This window comes from Lacerta agilis, chromosome 11, assembly GCF_009819535.1.
Source record: "Lacerta agilis isolate rLacAgi1 chromosome 11, rLacAgi1.pri, whole genome shotgun sequence".
Lineage (NCBI taxonomy): Eukaryota > Metazoa > Chordata > Lepidosauria > Squamata > Lacertidae > Lacerta > Lacerta agilis.
Window position 1 is genome coordinate 47,688,221 of NC_046322.1, and position 12,205 is coordinate 47,700,425.

General features: G+C 44.0%; 1 protein-coding gene across 1 annotated transcript in view; it reads right to left on the minus strand.

Moving 5' to 3' along the window:
- ALDH7A1 (aldehyde dehydrogenase 7 family member A1) overlaps window positions 1-9,558 on the minus strand; it is a 30,952-nt gene extending 21,394 nt beyond the window's left edge. The window contains exons 1-5 of the mRNA XM_033164274.1: window positions 9,371-9,558; window positions 6,190-6,243; window positions 5,667-5,732; window positions 3,046-3,126; window positions 1,399-1,522 (exon numbers count right to left, since the gene is read on the minus strand). Of these exons, the coding sequence (XP_033020165.1) occupies window positions 1,399-1,522; window positions 3,046-3,126; window positions 5,667-5,732; window positions 6,190-6,243; window positions 9,371-9,553 (508 nt within the window). The 5' untranslated portion in view covers window positions 9,554-9,558. The remainder of the gene's footprint in view (window positions 1-1,398; window positions 1,523-3,045; window positions 3,127-5,666; window positions 5,733-6,189; window positions 6,244-9,370) is intronic.
- Between the last annotated feature and the right edge of the window lie 2,647 nt (window positions 9,559-12,205).

Consider the following 12,205-nt stretch of genomic DNA (forward strand, 5'->3'; position numbering starts at 1 on the left):
CACCAAAAGAACGAAACATCAGGGTTAAACTGAAAACAACCCAAAGGCTAGGTGGAACAGCTCCGTCTTGCAGGCCCTGCGGAAAGATGCCAAATCCCGCACGGCCCTGGTCTCTTGTGCCAGACTGTTCCACCAAGTTGGGGCCAGGACTGAGAAGGCCCTGGCCCTAGTTGAAGCCAACCTAGCATCCTTGTGGCTCAGGACCTCCAACAAATTTTTATTTGAGGACCTTAAGGTCCTACCTGGGACATACCAGGAGAGGCGGTCCTTAGGTTTAGCTTAACAAGCCAGCCTGAGAAACCATGGTTTGAGCGTAATTCAATGGTTGCTCCCAAATTTAGTGGTCTTTACAAGCATGGTGTACAGCTTTCCAACCGCCATGAAATATACTCAAACAGTGCAACCCCTGTTGTAAGTTAAGAGGTCATCAGTTACTGTACGATTTTGTTAGTTTCCAAGACAAAAAGTGCTCACAGGCAGCTTTTATATAATCTGAAATAAGACCTCTTTTTAAAGATATAAAACTACTATTTTTTGTAAATCTCATTTATTGATTTTTCACACAAAAAAACAAAAAAAATCCATAAATTTCTTTACCCATTGACTTCCTTTCCATGGTTACCCTTAAATGCCGCATATTTCACATATACTATTCAATACATCCATTTTAACCTATTTACCTGTGCTGCTTGAAAAAATTACGCCACCAGGTGCATGGATTTTCACTAGGACCACAGTACATGGGGAAGTGGGGGTGCGATCCTTCATTCTCCCTCTGCAGCACATTCAACAATGGAGGCCTGGGCAAGGGGGTGGGGCCGAAAGGGAGCCAGGGACTCTTATCTCTCTATCCCGATCTCTTGCTGATCAGCTGCTGAGTGGGGTCCTTTCAACACCCCCTTTTCTCTTTGTAAAAAAAAAAAAAAGTACCAGGGACCACCATTCGCTCCATAAAACACACAGATTATTTTCCCTTACTTTTAGGAGGAAAAAAGTGTGTCTTATGGAGCGAAAAATACGTTATACCTGCTGTTATCTCAAGGCTGCAATCTTGCCTGAAGAGCTTATTTCTTTCTAGTTTTGTATTCTGAGTGGGAAGCAAGGTTTGGCAAGGAGAATCTTGGCGTTGCATCCCATTTATTTGTGCATTTTGAGGAGTTACACAAGGTGATCCACAGGGATGATGATTTATTCCGCTGGAACCAATGAAGGCATCGCTCAGCCGGCTCCTTGGAGGAAAATACAAGCCTACAATTTTCTTCAGTGTGCCAACACGCTCAAGACAACAGCCGTGAAATGCAGCCACAAAGTTAACAGCGCTGAGATTTTCCTGCCCTGGGTTACTGAATAGCATCCAGTATGTATTCAGAGAGAAAAAAGGGAAAGATACATGCTTACTTTCCGAAGGCAAGACAGGTCCACCAATCATCCGGGATAGGCCAACTGCATAGTCGCAGACATCCACATATTCTTGGACTTCGCCAACACTCTCAGCAGAAATCTTCCCCATCTCCAAAGAAACCTGACGGTATTAAGGAAATGTGTTGGTCGTGTTCAATCACTGAATAGGAAATATTCTACTAAGCATTGTATAAATCAGAGGCAAGGAACTGCACCGACCAGTGGGCTGGATCCCCATCTCCCCCGTTCCCATGTGTCAGGTCTGACAGGTGGGCGGTCAATCACTTGCTGTCAAAATGGCGCCGGGGGTCCATTTTTGCCCACACAGAGTTTGGAATCGAATTGCAAGGGCAAAGCAGAGCTCGGCACTTTGCAGGCACTTGCGCTCAGTTGCCGATTGTCAGGGTTTGCAACCCCATGGTATTCACACAAGCCAAACTGTATCATTTCTTATTTTACAGACGTGGCTGTATTTTAGACACGGTTCCAAAACTTTCAGCCAGAGCGATTACTGTCCCAGCGAATTCTATTTCAGAGCAATTTAGGGTGGTCTATTCATCACACAAATGCTATAAAACAGGCAAAGTGTACCTCATCAGTAGTTACTCGTTTTTATTATCAAAAGGGAAATCAATTCATCCCTGCGGCCAACCAGATATTCCAAGCAAAAGTGCTATCCCAGATATTTTATGGGATTCCACTATGGGTACAAGCACTTAACAGTGACTTAGAAAAGATTCACTCTAGTTTCTTGAGACGTATCCTGGGACTCCCAAATGTCATTAAATATGAAACAATGTGTGCAGAATTTGGCATACACACAATGGAATACTGGGCCTGGACCACCGCTATAAAATACTGGCTGCGCTGCCATTTCCGCTGTCCACCATCAAGTTTGCTCTCTGACCTGCTTAAGGACTCCTATAAATCTAGATGGTACCAACTCCTAGAAAATAAAATCAGATCGATAGGCATCGAGCTGGAGCCCTTGTACAACTCAAGTGAGCAACATATCTATCATAATGTCTTAATTAGACTAAAGGATGTTGAGAGACAAAATATTGCGGCAGCAGTAAACAAAATTTGCTCTCCTATATTCTATGATTTAAATATCCTCGATAGGGTCAACTACGTTACTAAACTAATAATACCAGCCCAACGTAGGGCATTTATGTTGGCCCGACTGAATATCTTTCCCTCGGCATTTGTCAGGGGTAGATATCAGAATGTTCCCAGAAACAAGAGATACTGCAGATGTCCCCTGAATGTCCCGGACACTGTGGAGCATATTCTCTTTTATTGTCCACTGCACAGTACGCTGCGTGAACGTGTGTTATCCCCCCATTTGGACGGTTTGGAACCGCAGCAGGGTGGAAGTGTTGGATTCTGTCTCTCTGACATTGACCAAGGGGTGACTGCGGGGGTAGCCGAGTTTTTGGCGGCAGTGCTTCAAGGAGCACTTTAACAGGAGGAAATTCTAGATTTTACTAACACACACCATACATCAGCCTATGAGTTTAAATGTTGTTTCTTTGTGTATATATATTTTAAAGTTTTTGTACGTGATTCTTGATCTTGCAATTTTATATGTAAATGCCTAATAAAGGTTTGATAAGTAAGTACTGTCCCAGCAGCAAACCGTACCAGATTTCCCAAAACGTTGATTTTCTGTCTCAGGGCATCACCAATCTGTCTCACAATTTCTCCTCGTTTGGGTGCAGGAACCTAGACAAAGAGAAAAACGGGTTTAAGCCCAGTCTTACAAAACACTGTGGACTTTCCCCCAAACCGTATGCTTAAATAGTGTGCATCCAGATGAGGCGATCTCTATTAACACCATTGAAAGTATCAAAGTAACTTATCCCATCAGTTAAAAAATATATACCGTGTTTCTCATAAAATAAGACGTGCCTATAAAATAAGCCATGGCACGATTTTTAAACGTTTAGAAATATAAGCCATACCCAAAAAATAAGCCGTAGAGATACCTGTAGGCACAGTTCCGGTTGGCGCCCGGAAGTGGATGCTGCCGCTGCTGCAAATCCCTCCAAAACGCTCAGCAACGCGTGCTGCGTGAAGCCCTGAGCCATCGGGACCCAGTAGCAGCAGGAGGAGCGCTCCACGTGGAGCCCTGAGCCATCGGAGCCCAGCAGCAGCAGGAACAACGTGCCGCTTTCAGCCCCAAGCCAGCAGGACTGGCAGCAGTAGGAGCGACGCACCACTTCAAGCCCCAAGCCAGCGGGGCCCAGGAGAAGCAGGAAAAGCGCTCCACATCGAGCCCCAAGCCAGCGGGACCGGCAGCAGCAGGAACGACTTCCAACGTGGAGTCCCAAGCCGGCAGCAGCAGGAGAAACGCTCTGCCTTCAGCCCTTAGCCAGCGGGACCCAGGAGCAGCAGCAGCAACACCCGGGAGCCAGGGATTTGCATAGGTATTGTGTTTTGTTTGTTTGCTTTTGTTTCAAAGGATTTCCCTGAAAGGCTAAATGGAAGAGCTGGCAGAACCATTTAGAAAATCCTTTGCTGCCTCACACTGCATAATGGTACAGCTGGCCCTGGGATTCCTTGAATGAAAAGGGGGATATTGTGTTGGAAGTTTAGCTTTTAACCTTCAGGCTGACTTGTGAAGCCCAGTTGCAAATGCATGCAATTGCTTTAACCTCCAGGGTACCGATATTTTTGCTTGATGCAAGCTGTAACTGCATGCAATTGCTTTAATCACCAGGGTTATGCATGGTTGATGCAAGCTGTAACTGCATGCAATTGCTTTAATCACCAGGGTACTTTTGCTTGGTGCAAAAGTAATATTTATGCATGGTTGATGCAAGCTGTAACTGCATGCAATTGCTTTAATCACCAGGGTACTTTTGCTTGGTGCAAAAGTAATATTTATGCATGGTTGATGCAAGCTGTAACTGCATGCAATTGCTTTAATCACCAGGGTACTTTTGCTTGGTGCAAAAGTAATATTTATGCATGGTTGATGCAAGCTGTAACTGCATGCAATTGCTTTAATCACCAGGGTACTTTTGCTTGGTGCAAAAGTAATATTTATGCATGGTTGATGCAAGCTGTAATTGCATGCATGAAAGTAAAATTCTGTGTGAATAAATGTAGTTTGCTGTACCATGCCAATGCTTACCAGTAAAAAAAAAATAAGACATCCCCTGAAAATAAGCCATGATGTGTTTTTTTGAGGAAAAATAAATATAAGACGGTGTCTTATTTTATGAGAAACACGGTATTGTGGATGATTTCTTGAGTGACACAACTTGTCTGAATTCCAGGGAAATCCGATGAAAAATTTATTTGGTATTTCAAAAACTACAGATGCTTCTGAACACTTCCCATTGTGTGTGTGTGTGTGTGTGTGTGTGTGTGTGTGTTTCTGTGTGTTTGTGAGACTGCATAAGGCAATTGAAATAAATCTGTCGAGAGATGCAGATGCTTTTCAAAAATGCAAGCGTGCCAGAGTGCGTCTTTAGTTCTTCAAAAGTTGTGGCTTCCATTTCTATGACCCGCATCTTTGAAATCTTGGTGTTGCTGTTTAGTCTTATAGTACTAATGAAGTCACAGATCTACCACACAAACTGCCACCTGTAAGTGGAACTCTTAATAGCCACCAGACTGCTTACAATGGTAGCACCAGGCGTAAAGCATCAGAAAGAGGACTCACACAAATTAAGGCAAAAGGATTAGAATCTAACGGCATGGCTTAATAAAAATGAGTTTAATGAGTCTGAGGCTCATCAAAGAATGCCCCCAATTTATGTGCATTCAATGCGCGCATGACCATGTGTACGCGCATTGTGCTGAACCCAGAAGTGACTCTGAAACATCAGGAAACCAGGCAGAGGACCTTCTTGGTGGTGGCTCCTGCCCTGTAGAATGCCCTCCCATCAGATGTTAAGGAAATAAACAACTACCTGACTTTTAGAAGACAGCCCTGTTTAGGGAAGTTTTTAATGTTTGATGTTTTATTCTGTTTTTAATATTCTGTTGGGAGCCGCCAAGAGTGGCTGGGGAAACCCAGCCAAGTGGGCAGGGTATAAATAAATAAATTATTATTATTATTATTATTATTATTATTATTATTATTATTAAGATGACACTGAAATGTCACTAAAGGGGCAGAACGGGGGTCGGCGTTTGCACGCTTTTTCAATTACATGCAATTTCACTGACCTGCAAGGTGCTTCTGAACACAACCCCTGTGTAAACGGGAGGCTGCCTGTATTTCAGAAAAATATTAAGGAATTCAAACTTACCTCTGCCCATACTTTCCAGGCTTCTTTAGCTTTCTTTATTGTTTCTTCGTAGTCTTCCATACTAGCCTATAAGGATATTTTTTTAAAAAAAATAAACAACAGTCACGACATTTGTAATTATTTGACCCTTGTAGAAAACAGCAATGGAAAAAGAATGTACCCAACTAGCAAATTCTAATTTTATGGAATGTGGTGGTGCTATTTGGACATAAAAAGTTTCAGAACCTTTGGAAATAGTTTGCCTGAAGTGGTAGAATAAAAGAGGAAATGTACCACGAACCCATTTCTGTGACGCAACCACCATTTCAACACATGTGATTTAAATCCAGGAGAGGAAGGGAGCGTGCAACCATAAAATTTCCATCTTCCACTGCTCTCGGCTACTTTTCCACATCCCCTCCCCAATTAGCTGTATTGACATTCCAAACCTAGCCTTTGGCTATTCGAAGAGTATTGCAAAAATTTCCAGTGTAGCATTTATCTATAGATTTGATCAAAGAGAGAAAGAAAGAAAAAACCTTACCTGACGAACTCTGGCAATTGGCTGATTGTTTGCAGGGCAATATGTCGTCACTACCTAAAGAGAGAAAGATGTGCCAATCCCATTTAGTCACCAAGAACATAAGATTCTTCTCTAGCTTTAAGGATTAAGGTTCAAGAGTCACTTATACATCGGGAAAGGACAATGTACGGATGGTCCTACATCTCAATCTAAATACACTCACCCTGATCTGCAGCGGAATGAGAACCACAATCTGCACACCAAAGCAGACTTTGAGCACATGCATGAGTGCAATGGGCAGTACCGTCGTGGGGAAAACCCATAAGATGATGCACAGATTCTGAGTTTGGATTCCTATGAAGCGGCCTTGCTCTGGGAAGAGATGGGACCATCAAACAAAACATGCAGACTTCCGCTGCCCGTCCCTGGATTGAGGCAATTATATTTCTTCATAGAATCATAGAGTTGGAAGAGACCACAAGGGCCACCCATTCCTGCCAAGCAGGAAACTTCTCCCGAGTGTATTTAAGGCCGAACTCAATGGGATTCACTTCTATGTAGATTATTAAGAATATGCATAGGGCTGTTCTGCCCATCGCATATAGCAGCCTCGCCTTAGCCCAGTATACCTGAAGGAGCGTCTCCACCCCCATTGTTTGGCCCGGACACCGAGGTCCAGCTCTGAGGGCCTTCTGGCGGTTCCCTCACTGCAAGAAGTGAGGTTACAGGGAACCAGGCAGAGGGCCTTCTCGGTAGTGGCGCCCACCCTGTGGAATGCCCTCCCATCAGATGTCAAGGAAATAAACAACTATCTGACTTTTAGAAGACAACTGAAGGCAGCCCTGTTTAGGGAAGTTTTTAATGTTTGATGTTTTGTTGTATTTTTAATATTCTGTTGGGAGGCTGCCCAGAGTGGCTGGGCAAACCCAGCCAGATAGGCGGAGTATAAATTCTTCTTCTTCTGGTGTACACAAGAGTTAGCAGCCAATTATTATTTTTTCTTGCTTGGTGATCCAGAAGCAGTTCCTACTCTGCCCGAGAGACCAGATGCATGCACTGCAAGAGCCATAAGTAGCATGTTTCTGTATTCTTATGGTTTGATATTCTGGATGTTATAGTATCTTGATATTATTAAAGAGTGGGATAACTAAAGAAGGCCTACTGGGTCTGGAATCCCTCCCTCTCGACCAGCATCCACCTATAGTGGCCGGCTAGATGCCTTTGGGAGCCCTCCAAGTAGGGTATCCAAGCATCTCCAGAAAGAGAAGGTCCAAAGGTAGGAGCATAGCCAAAGGACAAACATTTTCTCAGCCCAACAATATGAATGATTAACGTGTCCCTTTCTCCTGCAGATTCCCGCCAGGAAACGGACTGTGGCAACTGGTAAAGGGCAACATATTTGTTAAAATATAGACAAAATCAAGTGTGTTTCAAAACCACCGAAAGGTTACACATTAAAAAGGCAGACTCCTTTTTCACAGCACCATCTGAAAAGGATTTCCTTCCTTATCTAGGACCGGCCATTCTCTGTGCAAAATAATATGAACAGGCACAAATCTCACATCATAAACCTGAGGACATTTTGACTTCCGAAAGGAACCTGGTGGTAGGCGTACTTGGCCACCGCAGAACTTCAGAAATTTCAATTTATCGGGAAATGTAATTGTTCCACCCTTGTGCTGCCTGCCTCGGGGTGATGGCTTTTTCAAACAAAAATCGCACTGCAGGGGCGTGTTAGACATGCCCCAGCGTGGTCTAACTTGCGACCAACGCGCCTGTGTTAATTAACCACAATAAATCACTGTATTTCGCTTTCAGCTAATCTTTGCTGTCTTTTCAGCCTTCCTCTAAAGCGGGGTTTCCCAAAGTCAGCTGCTTTTTGAGGACTACAACTCCCACCATGCCAAGCTAGTAGGACCAGAGGTTAGGGATGATGGGAATTGTAGTATATACATAAAGAGCTGCAAACAGATCAAGTCATTGGCAGGATTATCGTAAAAACCTGCAGTTCCGAAAACATATTAGATAGATATGAGAAGAGAGGATTAAAAGAATAAGACAATTTGAAGCATCCAGGAAAGGATGAAAATAAATGCAAGGGACTGCAGAAAGAAAGGGAAGGGAGTTGAAAGTAAAAATGTTACAATTATGGCTAAATAATTATTGCAATGTATACAAACAAAAAAGATAAAAAAGTTTAAATAATAATAATAAGCTGCAACAAACAGATCAAGACGTTGGCAGGGTCATTGTAAAAACCTGCAGTTTTAAAAACATTAGATATGAGAAGAGAAGGTTTTTTGATTCATGAATTTTATACATTTCATTAATTTTACATCATTTTAACATTTCGAAACTAGACTTCCTTCCCCTTCTTTCTGCGGTTCCTTACATTTATTTTTTATATTTTCTGCATATTCCAAATTAACTTAATCATTTATTCATCTACTTAAAATGTATACTCTTAGAAAAGCTGCAGATTATTACAATAATCCTGTCCAGTGCTTTCTTTCTTTCTTTCTTTTTTTTAAAAAAGTTCAGGGGTCCCGTCATTCTTACTGATTCTGTCCGAGAAGAGAGGATTAAAATAAGAGGCAATTTTGAGTATGCAGAAAAGGACGATAATAAATGCAAGGGACCCCAAAAGAAGGGGGGAGTGGAAAGTGAAAATGTTACAATTATGGCTAAATCATCTTTGCAATCAGGGCTGAATTTAGGTTTGATGAGGCCCTAAGCTACTGAAGGTAATGGGGCCCTTTATATGCCCAGCTGTCCTTTGTCAACAACAAATTGTCACTGTTTTTTGTGTTGAATATATGCTATAAGGTAATTTATGGACCTAATAGGTATCTAAAGCCACTTGCATATAACAAAATATGTATTTTATCAAAGTAATTGTTGAACAGAAATACAATTAAGAAGAAGTATATTAATATTAACCTTAATTTTTTTCCTTTTGGGGGGGGGCCCAAGATAGTGGGGCTTTAAACTATAGCTTGTTTAGCTTATACGTGAATCCGGCGCTGGTTGCAATGTATAGAAATGAAAATAATACTAATAGTAATAAAGCTGTTTCGGGAAACCCTGCTAAAGTCTATGCTCGGGAGCACATGGAGAACTGCAAATCCGGACTGGACTTCGTGGCTCGCTCCCAATGTGGCTGCGGTGACTTCCAGGCTTGCTCCTGCCCGTGGCTGCCTACCTCTCCTCGGCCTCCCCAGGAGCCATTGTAGACGCCCTCGTTCTCCTCGCGAAGGCCCAGCTCCTGGAGCCACGAGTAGCGGCCTTGGCTGATCAGCAGCGTCGACATGGAGGCGGTGGAAGCGGCGGAGGCCAAGCGGACGCGTCGCGACACAGCCCAAAGGCGGAGCGTCGACCGCAGCATCGCGCCGCCCAGAGCCATCTGAGCGCCGGCCAGGAGGCTGCTGCGGAGGGGGAGAGGATCCGCCACGCCCCCCCAAAACCCATTCCGACGGCGGGGATTGGCCGGCAGGGCACCACGCCCACCGACCAGGAGGAGGCGCGTCCAATCGGCGGCGGGCGGGCGGCGAGGCGAGCAACAGGAGCTTTCCTCGTCCCCGCAGGTGACGCTGGGGAAGGCGACGCCCCTCTCGCCGGGCTTTGCCACGCGTCCGGGATGACCCGGACTCGTCACAGCTGTTTCCAGTAGAGGGGTCCGGGGAAATCCGGGGGGGGGGGCAAGCCGATTTCTCAGGGGGGAAATTCCAAAGCTAGGCTTTCCACGCGTCATGAAAATCCCTGCGGAAAACAGCTCCCCAATTGGAAGATCATTATTTTGGTGGGTTTTCTATTAAATAAAACGTTCAACAATTCTGTGGTCTTCCTAAAAAAAGAAAAAAAAGCTCAAACAGATTTGAGTCAGGAATTTTACTTTTTGAAACACGGCAACGCTCCTTTTTGCCTATTTCCAATCCACTACTGTCATTTTCATGCAATTTATCCAGTTCTGTTCCCTGGTTACTGTACTTAGGGTTGACATACATACACCCGGAAATTCCCGGGCATAGGCGGTATTCTGCCATAGCAAACAGCATCTGGGTGGAAATCGCTTCAATGTCCAGGAAAATCCAGACATATGGAAAAACTCTTTTCTATTTTTATTTTGCAAAGCTCAACAACTATGCCAAAAAATAACTTATCTGTCTGGATATTCACTGTTTTAAATATGGCAACCATATATGGCCCATGGGGACTCCGGGTTAAATCAGCTGCAGGGATCTGTGCCCACTTACTGAGCACATGTCTGCGCAGCCTTGCTCTGTGTGGTTTAGTTGCTGCTGCTGCTTGGCACAGACGGACATGTAATGCTTTTTGTGCATAGAGTGGTAGAGTTGGAAGGGACCCCTGAGGGTCATCTAGTCCAGGGGTCAGCAAACTTTTTCAGCAGGGGGCCGGTCCACTGTCCCTCAGACCTTGTGGGGGGCCGGACTATATTTGGGAAAAAAAGATGAACGAATTCCTATGCCCCACAAATAACCCAGAGATGCATTTTAAATAAAAGGACACATTCTACTTATGTAAAAACACACTGATTCCCGGATTGTCCGTGGGCCGGATTTAGAAGGCGATTGGGCCGCATCCAGCCCCCAGGCCTTAGTTTGGGGACCCCTGATCTAGTCCAACCCCCTACAAAGCACGACACTCAACTAAAGCATCTCTGACAGGTGGCTGCCCAGCCCATGGGCATAGCCAATCCTCAAAAATTATTGAAAAGCATAAAAAATACTCCGTTAACTGAGGTTCTGCACCCTGCTAACAAAAGCCTGCCCCCCATAATGTCCTCTTTTGGGGGGATTTTTACCCTTGATCTCCAATAAAAAGCTCAACAAGTTTTGGCGGGCCCCTAACAAAAGTCTGGGGCCCAAGGGTCAGCAAACTTTTTCAGCAGGGGGTCTACTGTCCCTCAGACCTTGTGGGGGGCCGGACTATTTTTTTTGGGGGGGATGAACGAATTCCTATGCCCCACAAATAACCCAGAGGTGCATTTTAAATAAAAGGACACATTCTACTCATGTAAAAACACACTGATTCCCAGACTGTCCGAGGGTCGGATTTAGAAGGCTATTGGGCCAGATCTGGTCCCTGGGCCTTAGTTTGCCTGCCCATGGTCTAGGCTATGCCCATTGTCCAACCTCTGCTGGAAAACCTCCAAGGAAGGAGAGTCCACAACCTCTTGTGGGAGTCTGTTCCACTGTCCAACAGCTCCTACTATTCCTGATGTTTAGTCAGAATCTCCTTTATTGTAACTTAAAGCCATTGGTTCAGACCAGAGCAGGGGGGAAACAAGCTTGCCTTTTCTAAAGCTCCTAAAGGCAAAGGAGTGGCAGACCAACCGAGGATTTGTTTTCAGTATCTTGGGAGAGATAAATAAGGAAAAATAAATGATTTCCCCATCTTAGTTTTCTCAGTATGATAAAAGTTCCATCTTCTATACATTAACTTGATCCTCTGAAACCCGGTTTATACATTTGCCAAAATTAAGTGTCCTTAATATTCCCTCTTAAGGGGAATAAACATATTATTGGATACAGAAAAGCAGCATGGCAGGGAGAAGACTAAATGCAAGGTTTCAGTTGACATGCTAGGGTTTTAGGGTTTTTTTTGCAATGTGTCTGTTGTGTATTGGGCTCAGTGTTGCTTCACCACCAATCAGAGTCCGCCACTTGGCGCGAGCAACCAATCACTGAAGCGGGCGGACCCTACAATGGGGATTAAGCCCACGAGCGGGAAACTTTTATTAGGGGGTTGGCTGCATATATATAATAGTGTCATTTATTTGTTCAAAAGTATTTATAAACAGCTTGATGTTTTAAAAATCTATGTGGCATGTGATTTCAAAAACAATGCCATCAAAACAAAAGTGCTGCCTAAAACCAACGAAATGGTCATATAAAAACATGCAAAACCGTATAGAAAGCAAATAAAATAAAATTCAGGGGATTCAAGCACATAAACCAGGGTCCGGTGTTATGAGTCAAGGAAAGACTGGACAAAAATAAACATATTTACAAGACAT